Genomic DNA, 19,487 nt, shown 5'->3' with positions numbered 1-19,487 from the left:
ACGTACAGTTTTTTTGTGTCCCTACATTCTTTAACATTTTCACGACCTTCTCAGCTATTTCCCTGACATCTCATTAACCCCCCCCCCCCCAATGAGGATCATAGCCTTCATATGCTGCTACTGAAGTGTGGAAATTCCCCCCCGATATCTGTAATACAGAATCTATTGTGCTCCACACTTAAAACTCATCTTTTCAAAATCTCTTTTCCTGCTCCTCTTTACAACACATTTTTTTTATCCTTGGGTCACCTGAAAGGCGCTTTTCAATAAAATGTATTATTGTTTTCATTTTCTGTCTGATCTGGACAGAAAATGACATTAAGTGAGCATGCAAAATAGGTGAAAGTTGGATAAATACCTTTCCTACCTTTCATCTCCTCCTCTTCTGCATTATTGCAGCTCTCTGTGGAGCCCTGTCAGACAAAGAGGGTTCAGACAAAAGCCATGGACACACACATGCAGACCGGATGAAAGGAGGAAATGTTCGGACACAGGTCAAAGGAAGATCGTCTGGAAACCGGTTTGAAGGTGAGACACATCAATTACAAAGACACAGGGTCAACTTAACAGACGGATGAAAGGGTGCATGACTCCCTCCCAGGAGCACAAACCAGGCCGAACAGCAGTGATGGGAGCGCAGATCCAGATACGCATCAGAGGAAAGGAGCAGCAAAATGTGGAAGAGGTAAAATCTTAAGTTTTGACTTATAGAGAAGTGAGAGGCTTTAGTTTAAGTAGCATAACGTCATGGTAAAGTGTAAATATAAAGGGTTTTGCCACGTGTTAATGTGGGGAAGTTGTTTCTTGGCTTCACACAAACGGAAAAATGTTGCTTCACCGTGTGTTTAACCGTGTGATTTGAGAATTTTTTCTGCCGTCAGCGCGGAGAAAGAGCTGCTTACCTTGGTGCCATCAGCTGGGTTGTGTACAATCGTGGTCTGGGCTTCCTGGAGGGAGGTAGGAGACACTTTACCATGCAGGGAGAGGGGGGATGAGGGGGGCACCAGCATATGATGCCAACAGCAATATTTTTTCATGGTACAAAACAAACTGGTATGCACACACCACAACAAAGAACAGTACTGCAACACAGAGCTGCTGAGATTCTATAGTAAGAAGTCAGAGCAGATGAGCCCCATCCCCAGATGGAACTGAGGTCATTTTAGGATGTACAAAATGCACAAAACCAGCCAAGAACACAAGGAAAATGCTAATTCACCCCACGAGGGCTGGGAGGAGGGTTCTGGTGTCTCCTGAGGATGTATCTAATGCCAACATGCACCCTTTCTGGAAGAGCATCTGCATCACTGTAAGGCTCAAAAAAGCATACTTTTTTACTTTTACCTGTATTTGTGGACAATTACAGAAAAAAACATTGCAGTTAGATGAATAATGTAATTTTTAAGCAAATACATCAATGTCTGTTTTTTTTTGTTTTTAAGACTGTGACCCCCAAGCTGCTACATCAGAAAACAGGAGAAAAAAAACCTCCAGAAACTTTATTGATATTATAATCTGCACAACTCAACATTACACTAGTTTGTGCACACTGTTGTGTGTTTGTGCGTCCAAACCCTCATCCGCAGCCCTCAACACCAGAACGTTTGGCATGAAGCACTTCAAGACGGACAAGGTAAGAGAACGCCAACAGTGCTCTACTGGAACCTCACTGCAAAAGTGTTAGAGTCAACCTCTGAACATGCAGCCCCTTCAGAGGGATTTGGGACCACAAATTACTCCCCTTCCCCAAAAAATGGGCTAATCAAGGTGCAATAGTCAATCAGACTGGTCATTTTAATGTATGAAGGCTCCAGCAGGGTCAATGTGACCCTTAGAAGAGTTCCCCATTTATTGTTGTGATTAAGTTTATCATTGATTTGACTTTATGGAGCAGAAAAATATGTGACAGCAAATGTGCAACAACTAGAATCCATCTTTCAGGCAGATTATATGATGGGATGTAAACGATTCCTGCTTTTAATTCTACATATTAATAAAGTAGATGCTGCTGTTTTCGTTATAAAAAAAAATCATCAGCAGCAGCATGTATTTCTATGGACAATTTTGAAGGAAATTAAAAAAATTAAAGTTAAACTGCTTTGACAATTAATTGTAGCACATTTTCAACATTTGTTTAAAATATGTAGCACCATCACTTCTAAGGGACTGCATCCTCTTGCAGTTATAACCCATCACTTGTCCTCTCACACTCCTTTTTACCCAGAAACCCTCAGCAGGACTTTGTGAAATGGTACACTTTGATGAGGGACAAGTTAAAAGATTGCAGTTGACTAAATCACAATAACATCCACTTTGAAGACAAACCGCCCACAAGGCTCAGGAGACGTTTAACACAAAAAAGGAAACCTATATGGTGGCTGAGCAGAGCTTGACTGAAGTGTCTGCCGCTGTTCCACAAAATGAAAGCGATTTATCCAACTGTCAGCGTTGTGTACCATTTGAATAAGCCTGCAGGAGGTGCGGGGTAAACCAGGAGGCAAGAAAAGCTCTCAAAGTCGCAGAACAGTCGTTCCACTTTAAAGCTGACCACAAATTAACTGCCAACATAAAGTTGTGTTGAGAACAACAGCGAAAGATGATGAAGGAGATGGATGGCTTTTCTTAGTGTAGAATGGCACAAAGAGATGAGAAGAAAACTAAACATGGAGGAGGTGGGAATAATTTAGAAAAAAAAACACCACAAAAAGCAGGATAAAAACAAAACAAAAACAGATGTGGTACCATTAGTGCAGACGATGATATGCTGCTGTCTTTGGTGCTGCTGCTTACTACACTGTTTTTACTGTTGTCTGGCTGCAACCGAGGCAAAAAGAACAAACACAGGGTGACTCCCACTGAACGGAAAACCCTCAAAGCGTCACCCCAAGATTAAAACAAGAACAGAGAGATTTCAAGGCTTCTAGAATTATTCTGGTCACAGAAAAACAGTTACATGTGTGGGAAAGAAAATATTTATCTGAACACATCTGTCCACTTCCCCTGCACCATACTAACTTGTGCATGTAAAGAGACAAATGCATAATTCTTCTGCTGAGGCAGCTCATGGGTAAATGTTTCATTTTATTCATTCAATTATCTCACAAAAACAGACAGAAGGATTGCTTAACATATGTAGTTTAATAACCTATTTTCACATTTGTTTTGCTTTTCTTTTAGTGTTTGAGAAATATGCAAATTAGTTAAGTAAAAAAAAAGAAAACGTTCATTTTAAGACTAGTTTAAAACAGATGATTCTCAAAGCAAAGCATTCCTAATGATCAGCAGTCCAAGTCTGTGCATGCAGTGAAAGAAGAGCCTTTCACATATTTGTGGAGGTGTGTACTGTTTCTTTTTCACTTAACTCATGCAGAACTGTCATTAAATCTACGATCTAAGTGATAAAACACGTGTTTGACAAATGACAAAAGAAAAAAAAAATATGCAGAAAAATTAAACAGCATTTAAGTCTTACAGCAATTAAATCCCAAAAATTTAATTCCATCGACTGCATTCTCCTAAAAACAATTTTATCAGGTTACAGTTTGATGTTGCTCTAGAGTCTATTGGAACCAGGAAACAACAGAGGTCACGTTTCTGCAGATGATCCTCAGTGTGTTTCAGAAACACTTGTTTGAAACTGAACTCTTCCTTCAACCTCGGGTTAACTGGAGGCGAAAGGAAAAGCAAATATTCAGCTGAAACTAAGAGTTTGTCTCATTTAAAGGTTGAATGCAGAGCTCTGAGAGGTTTTATGAACAAATACTCAGCATGACATTAAGATACGTTTTGTCATCCAGTGCAGCCAGCTAGGAAATACTAGCATTTATTAGAATTTTTATTAGAATTTTTTATTTAATCTTAACGTTTATATTAAAAGCACCACCCACAGACAATTTTCTTATTTAAATGTTTTGAGAGTTTACCCCCAAAAAATCTTAGAGGACAAAGTTATTCTAAATTCTGACCTGAAAGTGTGCTTTTTTGCCAAAATTGTTGGAAAATGTGTCATCCAACATGTATCGTTGTTTTGATTTCAAAAAAGCAAAAATAAATATGTAACAGCCTAAATCTAACACTTCCAAGAGACTTCCAGTGGTTAACAATCTTGCAAATAGGTTCAAAGTAGTTCAGATAAAAGCAGGTCAATTGTATCAGAAGAAATAGTTAAGATTATTGAGTTTAATTCTAGGATTAGTTGCTGTAGTCTAGTCTTGGAAATTTCATGTTGCCAAGAAAATGGATTTACTTCAAGAAATGTTGAGGTCCTTCAAACCAAAAGTAATAATATAAATATCTTACAAGTTAAAAGAGAAAAAAAGGTCTTATGCAATGAACAAGATGCCCTCTGCTCCTGTGATGGTTGGGATGAAATGAAAGAGTCTGATCCTTTCCTTAATCAGATCTTAGAGAAGGATAACAGGACGGATGTGGATATTTGCCCTTTATCAGAGCTGAAACGGTTTTGGTGGCGCTCATGAAACGGAGGGAGGGGGGGGCGTTGAATGTAGCAGAAAGACAAAATAGTTGAAAAAGCAGCACTGCTTTAAGAAGAAAAGACAAAGAAGCAATAGAAAAGAAAGTAGATTGTAGGAGAGTAGCGCAAAAAAACAAAAACAGATAAAAATAAAAAACCGAGAAGGATAAGGACGAAACCGGTCTCACCATCAAACAAACACTCGAGCTGGACTTCCTTTTCTGACAGACAGCAACAAAGAGGAAGAGAAAAAAATTATAATAAAGGGTCATCGGAAAACAAAGAACTAATCACAACAGCAAAAGAGTGAAGCTGCCAGTTTGATCCCCGGAAACGAAAGCAACACGGCTGCAGAAGCAAAAATGAGACAAAGCGGCATCAGGAAGGCTAAACAAGGAGGAGACAATGAGCCCAGAGGTTAAGTTATAAAGATCAGTGTGAATGCGTGCTATCACTTCTATCACTGTGTTTGTGTCGTTTCCTGCTGAACACAGCCTTTCACTGCATGCACTGACACAGCCGACTGTCAATCAAAAGAAACCTCAGAGTATTTAAAAAAACAAAACATTTTTAGGGTTATTATTCAATTCTTTGTATCTTTATTTTAAAATGCTTGTACCTGTGAATTCATTTGCAAATACCCAATTGTTCTTTAATTCCCTTCTTACCCTAAATAGTAAAATATTTTAACAAACTAAAAACAATAAACTTGTAAAGAGAGGTTAAACTTGAAGGAGCAGTTAATATGGCAGAAAAAAAAATGTATTAGGACAAACTAAAGCCTTGTTGGGTCAGAAAGCTTACCTTCACACCGTCCGACTTTTTGTTTAGTAAGGTTTTGCATGCTGCAAGAAAACAAGAGAACATTGAAATTTGAGTGATTAAAACAAAAGAAAAAAGATAAGATAAAACATGGATTTCTGGCTAAAAGGAAACTCTGATGTCTCTCTGAGGTCTGAGGTTATCTTCAAGGAAGTTCTTTATTCATAAAGAGGTTAGAACAAAGACAACCACTATCTTTACAGGAATTTTACTCAGACAATAATGTTTTCTACACTGCAGGAGACCTGTAAACAATTTGATCAGAGACAAAAGAAGGAAGCAAATATAATTCAAGTAAAGGTCAGGTAAAATATTTGACAAGCTGTCAACATTTTAAATAAAATGAGTATAGACTATAGAGTACTATCTAAACTTAAACTTAGATTTAAAAAAAGGAAAAAAACAGAAATAGTTCAATTAAACGGGTGAACAGACTACTTTTTTGTATTGAGACTTTCTTGCTTTTAATATTTCAGGTTTTTTAGTTTCTCATTAATCAAATATCCTTTTATATGTTTTAATTCAATGAGACAAAACAACTAAATTACAAGCAAATTCAGAAAACCCTTTGGGTCAGGGAGCCGAGGTGAACACAAACCTGAATTTGTTGCAGAATAACATGACTGAGCTTCTTAACTAAGGTGTCAGTTAAAAAACAAATCAATGTTTAATTAAAAAAAATAGATTTGTATAAAATTTAAACCTGACCAGGCACTGATTATTATTTGATCATAATGTTATCATAAGGTCATATAAGTTTCAATAACCTTTGTATATTTTGGGTAAAGGGTTAGGTTAAGCAAAGGTAAACATATATTCTTTATGGAAGTCACATTTGGAAATCAAACTCCCATTGTCTGTTCTTACCTTTCATTTTTAAGAGAGAAGAAGGCAATGAAAAAAGTAAGACAGCAGTGATTTTTCAACAAAAACTACATTCAGAGCAGAAACCAGCAGAGTTTTAGACAAAAAGACATTCTTAATTCTTTTCCACTGAGGTGATCATGCAGCAAATGTGTCTCTTCAGCAACATCTTACATGCAACTTCAAAGTATCTCCTCAAAAGTTAAAGTTTGATGCATTCTTAAGGTATGAAACTGAAGTGTCATCCGTCACCAGCGTGGAAACACCTTCGTCCCTTTAAAACAACATGCAAATAGGCCAGGGTGTCCACAGGAACCGCTCAACAGCAGCAGAGAACGGTTACAGCCTTGATTAAACGACATTTCTAGAACATGGAGCCTTCAACCAGCAGGGTATAGTTTCCCCGACACCTTGAAAGGTTCAGTATGCTTCAAACAAATATTCAAAAGATTAGACTCCAGCGTTGAAGTAAAAACTTGTTTAAAAGAAAAAGCCTGATTGATCTATAGATGGGAGGAGAATGTCAAGTGTCAAAAGCTGCTGATAAATGAATGATTTCTGAACTTTATGCCACTAAATTAGGTTTTGATCCAAATTATTAATTGAAGCCAATTTCCTTATTAATCAGAGTATCAGAGTTCCTTTTCTTGCTTTTTTTAACTCTAGAAAGAGGTTTTGTTGTTTAGAAGTTTCAATGTGAAAGTGGGATTCTGTGCCAGTTAAAATGAGCCTTCCTGACACAAAACAACGCTTTACACCTCCCAGGTAAATTCTCAAAATGTTTTAATGATCATGCCAGCGCTTTGTTTGAAGCACAAAGACCCCTTAAACTTGATATCTTTTGTCCAAGTTGACACAAAAACAAGGCAAGCAAGACCACATGGACAGAGAGAGTTTGTTAACAAAATGACACTGGACTCTGTTGATCCAGCTTCCCATGCAGGATGCCATATATACAGTTTGCTCAATGACATGCTTGGCTGTGGCTGGGTTTTTTTTTTTTTTGCCAGGGCCATGCGAAGGGAGCACAGCCAGGCATAAGTTCTGTTGGTACAAACTGGCTGAGGGGGGCAAAACTGACAACAACACAACATCCTGAATAAAAAGATTATAATTTATCTGTAAATGACTGGACATATCTAAATTATTTTACTGTACTGTGGATTCAGAGATGAATAGTGTTGACAAGTGGATGCTGTGCTTGTTGAAAGGTCAGACGGTCATTCTGAATGCAACCGTTGAAGTCTAAAGCAACAAATCAAAAAGGGAGGGAGGAGCGCTCATTAGAGCATCAAGAGGTGCGTCCGTACCAAAAGGTCAAGAGCTGAGCTTCATCTGCACTTTCCATTTTTATCTTTGTGTGCATGATGCCCCAGTGCAGACGCTGACCCGTTTAAAAGAGGCTCATCAGTGTTCAGGCAGCAGGCAGCAGGTAGGGAGAAAGGGGGGGGGGTCAAGCAACACAGGCCACATGCCAGTAGCATGAGTAGGAATTTGGCAAGTTCCTGACTCCCAGCGCCCCCTCCAGCAAACGTACCTTCCTGTGCCATTGCGGCAGTGCTGGTGGTAGCGGCAGGGCTGGTATGCTGCCGTCCCACTATTGGACAGAGAGGGATTCAGTTTGCCACTGAAGTGGGGACAAAAAGCCTGCAAAGCTGCTTTTCTGTATTACTATTTGCTTTTTAAGTTGACTTAGTGCTTCTGCGGAAGGCCAGGCCCCTTTGTGGGTGAAAGAGCTGCTCATGAACCTCTAAGATAAACTTCTTGTAACTCCCACATCCTTTTTTTTTTCCTAAGGAAGCGAATGGAAAATCTTTGCAGCACTAAAATGCCTCCTAAACAAATTATGTCATCTTCATTTAGTGGGCACTTTTCCTTGTAAAATGGAATAGTAAAGAGGTGTGGTATGTCTGCTCTCTACACTCTACAAATTGCCTAATGGTAATCCACTGAAGCTACTTTGCTTACATGAAATCTTGTGGACGCAGAGGCATGAACGCGTCCGCTTGCTGGGCCAGTATCAGCCCCTCAAATTGAACGTTTAATCAGAGGTGACTAAAATGCTAATTATAATAAAAATGCATGATGAAATGTAAACTATGTCATTAAAGAAAGCAGACGGAGAACTGGAGACAGAGGATGAAGGATCTTTAAAGTGACTAAGTTTTTATCTAGATAATTATAAAGCCATCAAAACTTACCTGAAAAGTTTCTGGACACCAGCATTGTTGTGAGAATAGCTCCCTGGTGAGAAGGAAATCCATAAATCCACAAATGAACTCATTTGCGCCGATCCAGCTGAGTCAGCACTTACCTTAAGTTTCCGCCTGGCGTTGAATTTGCGCAGACACTCCACGGTTTCCTGACGGTGCATCATGGAAGCCACAGTGGATCGTTGCTGCACATAGAAAACACAACTTCAGACAACAAGCAATGAGCATTGAATATTGTTGCAGATATAATTTCTAGTACATTGTCTAATATTGTGTCATGTGAGAATAATGCCTAGATGACTGAAAACCCTGATATTCAAAACGCCGGAGAAGTGCCATTTAGAAGGAAGGAGAGAAAGACTTACGCAGACCCATGGGTGCTTGAGGGCCTGGTCAGCAGTGATTCTTTTGGCAGGGTTGATAGTTAACATCTGATTAATTAGGTTCTTGGCTTCAGGGGTCACCGTGTCCCACTCAGGAGAAGGAAACTTAAAGAAGACAGAGGCAACGTGTGAATCATACAAAGCTTAGCAACAAGATGATCAACAACCTTTTAACGGGTCATTTTGCTTATGGAGCCACCAATGTAATTAAAGTGATGGGGTAGACTGCCAGGGCTGCATTTCCGTTGGGCGTTTTACTCTGAAAGTGGACTGGACTCTCCGAGCCACTCCCATGTTATGACTTTCTGTCTGCCTTAATGTGTCTCAGCCTCATGTGGCTCTCACAAACAGCAGCCAACAGTGATCTTCTGAGCTGAGCAGCACACAGAGCTGCTTCACAAATGTGCTTCGGAGAATTTGGGGAATTGCCGACATTTTTGCAAGAGTTCCTACAGCATCCAGTGGAGTCCAGAGGTCAGAAACAGTCATCCACACAGAATAGGCTTTTAAAAAAACTTTTTTTTTAAAGTGTTTTAACACTGAAGTGTCGCTGAAGTAAATGCTGCAGGATTGCGTTTCAGAAAGCCCTGCTGGATGGAGAAACAGTGTTCTGCAGCTGCAGCTTAGTGACAAAGCAGCATCTTTTTCCTTGAAAACTAAGACTCAAACCTGTTGATTTATTATAATTCTGTCTCTTTTCAAAGCATTTCTCTTAGTGCTGTTTTGGTCTTAATGGTTATAAGGAAATGCATCTTTCAAATGTTAAAGTCTCATTAGCTGTCAAGCTCATAAATGTGTGTGAAATTTGTTCTCCGCATTTAACCCAACCCACTGGGGCAAAGGTGGCTGCAGACACAGCCACGCTTGGGAAACATTTGGTGCTTTAACTCCCCAATCCAACCCCTTAATACAGAGTCAAGCAAGGAGGCATTGGGTCCCATTTTAAGTCTTTGGTATGACTTGGTCTGGATTTGAACTCAAGACCTTCCAGTCTCAGGGCGGACACTTTACCACAAGGCCTCTAAGTTTAACTAGTAAATCTAAACCTAACCAACAGATGTCATTTTTTGTCAAAATCTTGAGCACATTTTGCAGAATTGATATTCCCGGGCTTTGGACAGCAACTATGTTGGTAAAAGGAGGTCGGCGGTACCAGGAGATGGGTTCAGAGAAAGACCAAAGAGAAGTTTGATGGAATAACTAAGGCTGATGATTTTTTGTGGCGTCACTTTAACTTTAGGAATAAAAACACATTAGAAAACAACACATGCATAGCTCTAAAACGTTGGACAGCTTACATTTCAGTGCTGTGACTAATAACGTAACAATAATTGCTTACAGGATTTGAGAAACTGTCTAATTATGTACACAATGGGCATGCCCTAAATGGGGGTTCTTGAATTCGCTTTTAGCCCATGGGGTTCCCACTGGACAGGCAGGGAGGGGCGTTGTCTTCTTTCTTTTTTTACTGTTTACAAGCACATGTAGTGCAAGCGTAGGTGTCAAATCTTGTAATTTGCTCCAGGCTTTTTCTTTCACAGTTTTATTCAGATATATGAAAGACTTGCTATTATATAATTCCGTCCGGACTACAAACTGCAATTATTAATTTCTCCTCCATGGTCAGTCTTCAAACGGTTGGCACTTCTGTGAATTAAAGGGGACGCCATCCAAACGTCAATACCAATTCCGAGTGCCTGATTGGTCAAAGTTCAACTAGTTTAACTTGCAACACACGTTCAATGGCCACGCGTTTTGTACGTAGAGCCGGAAAAAAGTAAATCAAAAACTTAAGACGAGAGTTATAAATGCAGAGCCAGAAATGCCCTTTTAGGCATTGACTTTCATGGACTTTCATTGGAAAAGTCACTTGAACTAGCGTTGCCGAGAGTGATGTGAACGTAGCTTGTGACGGCCAGTTTGTCAAGGGTTCAAATCCTGGCCTTTATCAGTGATTGAGTCCTTGGGAAAAACAGCTGATCTCACACTGCGTTTTACTGCAAAAACTTAAAAGTCGTTTTTGGTAAAAGTTCCCTAGTGATTAAATATCAATTCTAAAATTATTTTTTCTGGTTCTAAAAAGATTTAAACTAAAGCTAGAGTCTTTATTGATGACAACATGCATTGTATAGTTTCAGGACATTTACAAATGTAAGTAAATGTAAAAGGGTTTATAGAGATTGCTACAAGTCCAAAGCTCACACTTTAATCTGGTGAAAACCTTGTATTTAGTCAGGCTTTGATAAAATCAATAGAAGGTCTGTGGCAGTGTGAGCTTCTATTGTTAAGACGTGAGTGGTCGTGTAAAAAGATATTTCAGGTATGTGAAAATCTGAAGAGTCCTGCATGAACAGACATGAGCGCCACACCAATGCTAAACATTATACAGGGAGGTATGTGCTTCAGGTAAATATGAATACATTCCACCATGCCATATTGACCTTCAGTGTTTTCCAAAAATAATCACTGGAAGGTACTTAGTCTATGTAAACTGGATCCAGACTGCATGGAGCTGCAGTGTGCACACAGCTCACACATGGAGGGGGTACGAAGACACAGCAGCAGCTCAATATCAGAAGGAATTACTTACATCATATGCACCAGCTTTGATTTGTTGGTACAGTTTGTGTTGGTCCTCATCCCAGAATGGGGGGTAACCCACCAACAAGATATACAGGATGACACCTATGTGCACAGAAGTCAACAGGTAGGTATACACACTGAGTGTTTAGTGTAGTTTTAGAGGTCCAAATACCAAAAAACATGTCAATAAAACAAAACAAACATCAAAACCACTTAGAACCAGCATCGTCACGCTTGTAGCCTAATCAATAAACATGTCAGCTGACCTCCTCAGTTTTAACACACACAGATTTTACAACAAGACATTTAAGGGATCATTAAACAACAAGTGAACCAAACGATTACACTGCTGTGGCATCAAAGGAATTACTGGTGGATAAATTGCAGATTGGAGTGCATTATTTATTATAGTTGTGCTTAATTAAATGGTAAACTGCAGAAGAAAAATCAATAACAAATAAACAAAGATTAGATAGCATTAATCAGAAAATGAAGCAGTAATAGGGGAAAAATGAATATTCTATAACAGGAAAATATTGTGTAAACTAAAAACGGAAAAACTTACCACACGCCCATATATCTACTGGCTTTCCATATGGGTCCTTCCTCAGCACCTCTGGGGACAAATATCCCGGAGTTCCAGCAAAACCTGTTAAAAAACGCAAACACCCTTATGAGATCTTTTTTTTTAATGCTATAAAAGAAGGAAACTTTGACTGCATAAACATACATGTTCTTAAATTTACCAAAGTGATTTAGGGTCTCAGTGTAATTGGTTACTTTGCCTGTACTTACAAGGACTGTTTGATTCTACATGGTCCATCCTTTCATAGTACTATCAATAATCAACTAAAAGAAAACATTTAACAGTTGCCAGTAATGAAAGTAGTAAATCCAATCACAGACAGGTTCTTGCTTCAAAATTGAATGTGAATTTGATGCAAGTCAGTAAGATATAACAATAATAATAATAATAATAATAATAATAATAATAATAATAATAATAATAATAATAATAATAATAATAATGGATTAGTTTTATCTGCGCTTTTTCTTGGTGCTCAAATTGCTTACAATGTGTCCATTATTCATTCATTCCTCATTCATACTTGGTGATGGTAACCACGGATGTAGCCACAGCTGCCCTGGGGCAAACCCACAGAGGCGTGGCTGCCAGTTTGCGCTTACGGCCCCTCTGACCATCACCAGGAACATTCATGCACTTCCACACACCAGTGCAGCCGCAAAATAATAGTTACCGGTAAGTGTTTGGCTGTATTGTAGAATGCTACTTATGGTAAAAAAAAAAAATCAGAACAAGCGGGACCGTTTCAAAACAGTGTTTTACAGAAAGGTTGTTCAGAATAGTAAAACAAGTGTCACACTATTTAATGGAAAAAATGCTTCTGCTTTTGTCTAATTATTTTGTCAAAATAAAGGCTTACACATTGTGCAGCCTGTAGTTGTAACTTCCCAGTTCCCTTATCGAGTGTTTTTTTTTATGCTGCCAATGTGAGTGAAGTTCAGAGAACAGGATTTAAAGATCATCTTACCAAACCACGCCTGTTGGTCGCCTTGCACTTCGATAGCTAGACCAAAATCTGCTAGCTTCACTGCTGCTCCCTTCATCTTACTGGCCAGTAGGAGGTTCTCAGGCTGGAGAACACAAACAATTTGACAGCACAGCACGCACATTTTTTTGTTATTGATAAATACATATTTTTCCATGTAAATCTTTTCTAAATATAGTTCCTCAGACAACAGGATGTCACTAAAGGAAAAAAATGTTTTACAGCGTGTCAACTTCCACACAAAACCATTAAATGATATTAGTTGGCAGCAGCTTTAGATATGGTGGCTCCAGAGGTTTCTTTAAATTGCTAATATTGTTTTTTTCATCTTCAAGACAATAACATAAACGTTTTATAAAATATCTCAGTTCTCAGGTCTACCTTAAAACAAACAAACAATCAAAAAAGAATGTTAAATGAACAGAAAGGCACCACAAATAAATAACAGAAAACTAAATACTGTCTCATAATCTCCATCGTTCTCTCGTTCAAACTCAGGAACTCTGATTAGTTTCAGGTCATCTCCAACTACGTTCTGCTTGATTGCCGATGGATCTGCAACCATGACTTTTCTTTTCATGTATATGCTTCGCCATGTCGCCACATTTCTCCTTCCTCCTTCACCCCCCACCCCAACTCCCACCCACAATGCAGGGCTCAAACAATAGAAAAAAACAACTAAATGTGGCGCGAGCAACAGAGGCAGACAGAGATAGATAGATGGGAGTTGGCATAATGACTCCCCTACACTGGCACTGCAGCAGCCGGGTGACTCCCCCCCCCCTTCCTGTTGCCGTGGCAACCCCGCCTGCCACCAGCACTCAGCTCCTTGCCTATAATTCTTGCGTTTTCCCAACAGAGAGTACCCCTCCTAAGATGTAAGAGAGGCAAAGCATATGAGGCCTGCCTGCGCTGGCTGTCATTTCTGCAGCGCACGCTTAGCTTACATAGTTAGTGTCTCCATGACCCCACTTTACATGCAGATCTTGTTGAGTTTTATTTCTTTATTTTAGTTGGAACTTATGAAATTAGTTTTGATTTTCTGCCTTATTTTTGTACATTTTAAGATAATATTGTAAAAACTCACCAAAGACCTCAAATCATGAGGTGAGAATGACTTAGTTTTAAAGCTACGTAATACGTTTCAAACAAAAGACTTGTGTGTGACAAAATGTGACAAGACTTTTTAATAACCCACTTCCTCTTCAGAGGTTTATTTGTAATAACAGTGAGATGGGGGGAAAGGACTAAATTGGTTATGATCCAAAAACTTACTTGAATCAAACCAGCAACCTGTTACTTAAAACCTCAATGCAATCCTCCTAAAAACAAAGCAGCTTTTTCCTCTTTTTCGACACTACATTACTAAAAGTATTCTGTCACCTGCCTTGATATGAACTGATGTGCCACCCCATAACCCATAGAGTTCAACATGATGTCGCTCCACCATTTGCAAATATTACAGCTTCAACTCTTCTCAGAATGCAGTCCACAATGTTGAGGTGTGTGTTTATAGGAATTTTGGACCATTATTCCAAAAGCGAATTGGTGAGGTCACTGATGTTGGTGGAGAAGGCCTGACTCTTAGTCTCTGCTCTAATTATCTATGAGGTTCAGGTCAGGACTCTGTGCAGGCCAGTCAGGTTTATCCACACCAGCCACTAACATCCATGTCTTTATGGACTTTGCTTTGTGTCATGTTGGAAGGGGCCCGCTCCAAACTGTTCCCACAAGGTTAGGAGCATAGAATTACCCTAAAATGTTTTGGTATCCTGACGCATTCAGAGTTCCTCTCATTGGAACTAAGGGGCAAAGTCCAAGTCCTGAAAAACAACCCCACACCATGATTCCCCCTCCACCAAATGTCACACTTGACACAATGCAGTCCAAAATGTATCGTTCTCCTGGCAACCTCCAAACCCAGACTCGTCCATCAGATTGCCAGATGGAAAAGTCCTCTTCAGAGACGTCTCCACTGCTATAGAGCTCTAAAGTCCAGTGGCGGCGTGCTTTACAGCACCGCATCTGCTGCTTTACATTACACTTGGTAATGTGTGGCTTGGATGCAGCTGATCGGAAACCCATTCCGTGAAGCTCTCTGCGTACTGCACTTGGGCTAATCTGAAGGTCACATCAAGTTTGGAGCTCTGGAGCAATTGACTGCGTAGCACGTCGGCAACCTCTTTGCACTATGCCCTTCAGCGTCCGCTGACCCCTCTCCGTCAGTTTACGTGGTCTACCACTTTGTGGCTGAGTTGCTGTTGTTCCCAAATTATTCAATTTTGTTATGATAGAGCTGACAGTTGACTGTGGAATATTTAGGAGCGAGAAAATTTCACGACTGGATTTGTTGCACAGGTGGCATCCTAGTTCCACGCTGGAATTCACCGAGCTCCTGAGAGCGGCCCATTCTTTCACAAATATACAGCAATATACTGGGATATTCTTTCTTATTTTTATATAAAGCTTTTTTTTTAATACGCCAAGTTTTTCTGCTGATGTTTACATCTATATGAATAAGTTTGTGGTTAACTAATGGTCCAGACAGAGTAGGTGGTACGGGCCTTAACATACCAAATAACAATACATTAAAAAAGTTAAATTTGAAATTATGCGTCGCTTGCTCTTATATCTCAATTGAATATAGTTAAAGTTATAATTGCATTAGAAAGTAGATATGCAGTGAAAATGTTGTATTGACTTTTTTTGTAACTGAGAATTAGAAACAGAATAAAATCAACCATGCCATGCTGACCCTTCTTGTATGTAAAATCCAGTAATAGCAGCCTTGTCTTAAAAATCCTAGGATGTGGAAACAGCAATTTTTGATCGACTTTGATTCGCCTTTGTGTATTCCAATCGCTGACAAATAAATTCAGTTTAAATGGTACGGTACGCAACTGTACTACGGGTGTAAAATTCCAATGGCAGATAGTGTAATTAGCTCATGTAACATTTCATAGCGATTGGGGTGATTTTCTTTCGATTGTCTTGTGACCAATGCGACCCGAGTGACTACAAATCCCTATGAAGTATAAACCGGCCTTAACAGCTGGTCAATTAAACGTTATAGATGATTATTTTAACTCTGTTTATTTAATTTGATAACAGCCATGGTGCAGCACAACTGCAGCTTGCATCACATGCAAAGTGGTGCATTAAGACTAAAATAAAACTTTCCCTTTAGTGGTCTCATCATCTGTCATCGTTTAAAAATAAGGATATAAGTGCACTCTCACATCAAAAGCAATTGTTTGTGTTGGTCTACTTTAGGAGGACTGTGGAGTTCAGGAAAAGCCAAAGAGCCCTTTAAGTTCTCTTGATGCCTTTATCCGCCACATAAAAACTAAAACCACACAGCTGGCGAGGTTCTGTTCTGCTAAGGGCGTACAAGATTGCCAGGAGGAAATTCGTCACTGGCCGTCATCTCACTCGCCAACCTGCTATTAATAGCATCTGGTCTGCTTTCGTCATTCCTCAGCCATGCGAAGATGAGGGAAAGGGGGGTGCAATGAGTAAACGGCTGGGCTGGGGTGGGGCGGGGGAGAACAAAAAAGAGGAAGACAGTAGACAAACAGATGGCATTAGAACAGAAAAAAGGAGGAGAACAGAAATCTCCTTAAGAGAGCGATGACGCTGATCCCACAAGTTGTTCTTAACGTCACAGCATGACGTGTGTGCAGCGGTGTGCACACACTGGCCCGCATGACTCAAACTAAACAATTTCTGCAGATGAGACGGTGTTTAGGATCAATTTTCTTTTTGAACTGCTCACCTTGAGGTCTCTGTGTACAATATCATGCTGGTGGATGTGACTGATGCTCTCCAGGATCTGACTGATGCAGTGGCTGAAAGACAAAGGGGGAGCCATCAGCACACAGCAGCTGGATGACAAAATGATGCAAGCTAAGGGACAATTAAGCATTGACAGAAAGGAATCACATAAAATAATAATGGAAAAAAGGTCCTTAGATGCATCTCATCACAGTGATAAATTATTAGAAATGGGGTATTGTGTAATTAACCGATTTTAATTTCTAATCTTTGCTTCTAACATTTCACTTTGACAAAACAAGAGAAAACAAAGTAAAAGAGGATAAAACTTTTTTTGGGACATTTAAGAGTTTATAAAGATCACCAAACACAAGAAAAGTAAGGATGCTACACTTTAAAACTGTCACTATAAATAGAAAATTAACTTTGGAAGTAAAACGCTTCGGGCACAAATGTGAGAAAGAAATCGAAGAGGGCTGAGTGAGCAGGAGAAAAACTTATGTAAGCTTATGCCTGAGTTAGCAAATCTGTACCTTTGCAGGTCGGATGCCTCATTAAAATGCTATTTATTGTCTCTTAAAATTAAATCGAGCTTGACATTTTTTGAAGTTGAAGTCCGGGACAGCAGCAGAAGGAAAGAAAAAATGTTTTGGGAAGGAAAGGAAGAAAAAAGCTCTCAGTGATCTGCCCAAATTAGGCTAAAAATGGACTCCAAACTACACTCAGCATATTTCTCTCCCAGTTCTCTCACACACACAGAAAATCTAAACTCATTTTATCTACATCCTCTACTTACTTCTATGCAACTTTACACTGTTTGTGCAATTAGGAAAATAGTAATGAGAATCTGTATCTCTATTCAAAAACAGTTTATTTCCTTTAAAATATATTTTACATAACTTTATTAAGGTCTTTAACCTAATAAAACAAAAACAGATCTACAATAACTTTGGGGTATTCTTTAGCTATGCAGGTTAGCAATGCACTGCAAAACCACACCGCAACATCTGACAACAAACTCAAAATAAGATTTCAGCACAAGGGCAGATTTGCCATCACTTATTCATGAAATTAGATTTAAAAGGCCTGAGTCATTTGGTTGGAAAGGGGGGTAAATACCAGAAGAGACAGAAACCAAGAGCACAAACTGCAGCAAAGCAAAAGCAAGCGGCAGAACTCAACTTTGCTGCTTTGGCAGCACAAAACTTAACAGCGGCTGTCAACAAAAAAAGCAAACCCTGCTTCTGTAGTTGAAAAATGGTCATGCTGTTTATGAGATTTTGTTCTAGAAAATGGTATATGTTGTTTAATATGTATTTACACAGTATGAATTAAGTTGACAACTGGCTTTCTGATGTGCATTTCTAGTAAAATTTCAAGTAAATCAATTATTTCTAATATATTTATTTCAAAATAGAGGTTACATTTGTGAACCCATTGGTCATACTATTATTTTAAGTGTTGCCACAACATGGAAGGAAGCCTGATGTTACCTGGCATCTGCCTCACTGTAGTACTCTCTAGCAACAATGTCTTCAAACAGCTCCCCTCCAGTCACACTGCAGAGAAACAAGAAAGACAAATTCAAGAGATTTCCTGATTCCAACCATCCCAACAACAGGTTTTTAAATACATGGTTTTAAAAAAATAAAAAGCTTCACTTGTTTTGTGATTTTTGTGTTTAGACAAGCCCCCAGTTATGTGTAAAATGTTTAGACTGGGGCTTTGAGAGGGCACTTGGCAAGCTGTTGATAATGCAGGCCCCTTTAAGTCTCTGGCTGATAAACATCTTTGTTACATGAAAAGGCACAAAACAAAACCACAACCCAAAATGTCAGCAAATGTTTGCATGTTTTCAGTGCTCTGAATAAAGCAGGATTTACAAATGCAACAAAGTGAGCACTGCTAAAAATAAATATTCTTTTAATTTTCTGTTTTGCATAGCTTGTTTAAAGCCCAATAAGGGAAACCTGGATCAATTTTTTTCCATGATTTTTAAACAGAATGACGTAAGCCTCTCAATATTAAACATCTTTACACAATTATTATTTAATTGGTACTTAAGAGAGAGAAAAGCAGCTGCGCATGTGTCTGCACTAATGGGATTTACTCACAGGTCAAAGACGAGGTAATGGAAGCCCTCCTCTGAAATGCTGTCATGAAGTCGTACTAAGAAACACAGAGAAAGTCCTCAATTAAAAAACCAGACACCAAGGTCAGCTTTGCTTTTACAAATAAAGTTTTGCACAGAAACCCATGAAAACTGTCACAGTATCTATGGTTTCTCCTTTTACTCAGTTGCAGCGTAGATTACAGTTGCAAGTATTTTTCTACAGATACATGTTTTCATTTAATCTGAAAAAGTTACATGAAAACATTAAGGTTGCAGAACCTGCTCTGCATTTGTTAAAAAGAATTGGTAGATTTTGTACAAATGTGTTAGGTTTTTTTTTACTTTGTCAGAACATTTTTGTAAAAAGAACTTTATGGTAAATCTGGATTTCAGCTACCAATTTCATTAAGCAGGATTCACAAATTTGAATTGGGATTTAATTTCATTTTTATTTTATTAAACCCAAAATGTACTTTTTTTTCTAGCTACTACTAAACAAATTAAATGCACAAGGAATTTTGTGATCAAAATGATTTGTCATCATACGATAAGGTTTATTATTTTCTCTAACTTAATATGTAATTAAGGTAAATCCATGTTCTTATAAATGCAACATTGCTCCTCTTTTTATATATTTGATAAGACAATTAAAGCAAAAATAAATAGACAAACATGATGAACATTTATATC

The 19,487-nt window shown here is 38.8% G+C and overlaps 1 protein-coding gene across 23 annotated transcripts in view; it reads right to left on the bottom strand.

The window, feature by feature from the left end:
* Positions 1-19,487, bottom strand: part of LOC101159287 (calcium/calmodulin-dependent protein kinase type II subunit gamma) — a 55,174-nt gene that overhangs the window by 8,981 nt on the left and 26,706 nt on the right. Inside the window, exons 4-18 of one of the 23 annotated variants that reach the window (XM_023963758.1) lie at positions 18,799-18,853; positions 18,178-18,243; positions 16,686-16,758; positions 12,893-12,995; positions 11,905-11,988; positions 11,347-11,441; positions 8,739-8,861; positions 8,475-8,558; positions 8,362-8,404; positions 7,698-7,757; positions 5,279-5,319; positions 4,663-4,695; positions 2,743-2,814; positions 903-947; positions 368-413 (exon numbers count right to left, since the gene is read on the bottom strand). In XM_023963758.1, the coding sequence (XP_023819526.1) occupies positions 368-413; positions 903-947; positions 2,743-2,814; positions 4,663-4,695; positions 5,279-5,319; positions 7,698-7,757; positions 8,362-8,404; positions 8,475-8,558; positions 8,739-8,861; positions 11,347-11,441; positions 11,905-11,988; positions 12,893-12,995; positions 16,686-16,758; positions 18,178-18,243; positions 18,799-18,853 (1,023 nt within the window). Of the gene's footprint in view, positions 1-358; positions 414-902; positions 948-2,742; positions 2,815-4,662; positions 4,696-5,278; positions 5,320-7,697; positions 7,758-8,361; positions 8,405-8,474; positions 8,559-8,738; positions 8,862-11,346; positions 11,442-11,904; positions 11,989-12,892; positions 12,996-16,685; positions 16,759-18,177; positions 18,244-18,798; positions 18,854-19,487 lie in introns of all 23 variants that reach the window. The other 22 variants (XM_023963757.1, XM_023963761.1, XM_023963762.1 and 19 more) reach the window with 22 other exon arrangements.

The sequence above is a fragment of the Oryzias latipes genome, chromosome 15 (genome assembly GCF_002234675.1).
Source record: "Oryzias latipes chromosome 15, ASM223467v1".
Taxonomy (NCBI): domain Eukaryota; kingdom Metazoa; phylum Chordata; class Actinopteri; order Beloniformes; family Adrianichthyidae; genus Oryzias; species Oryzias latipes.
This window is presented reverse-complemented; position numbering and strand designations above follow the sequence as displayed.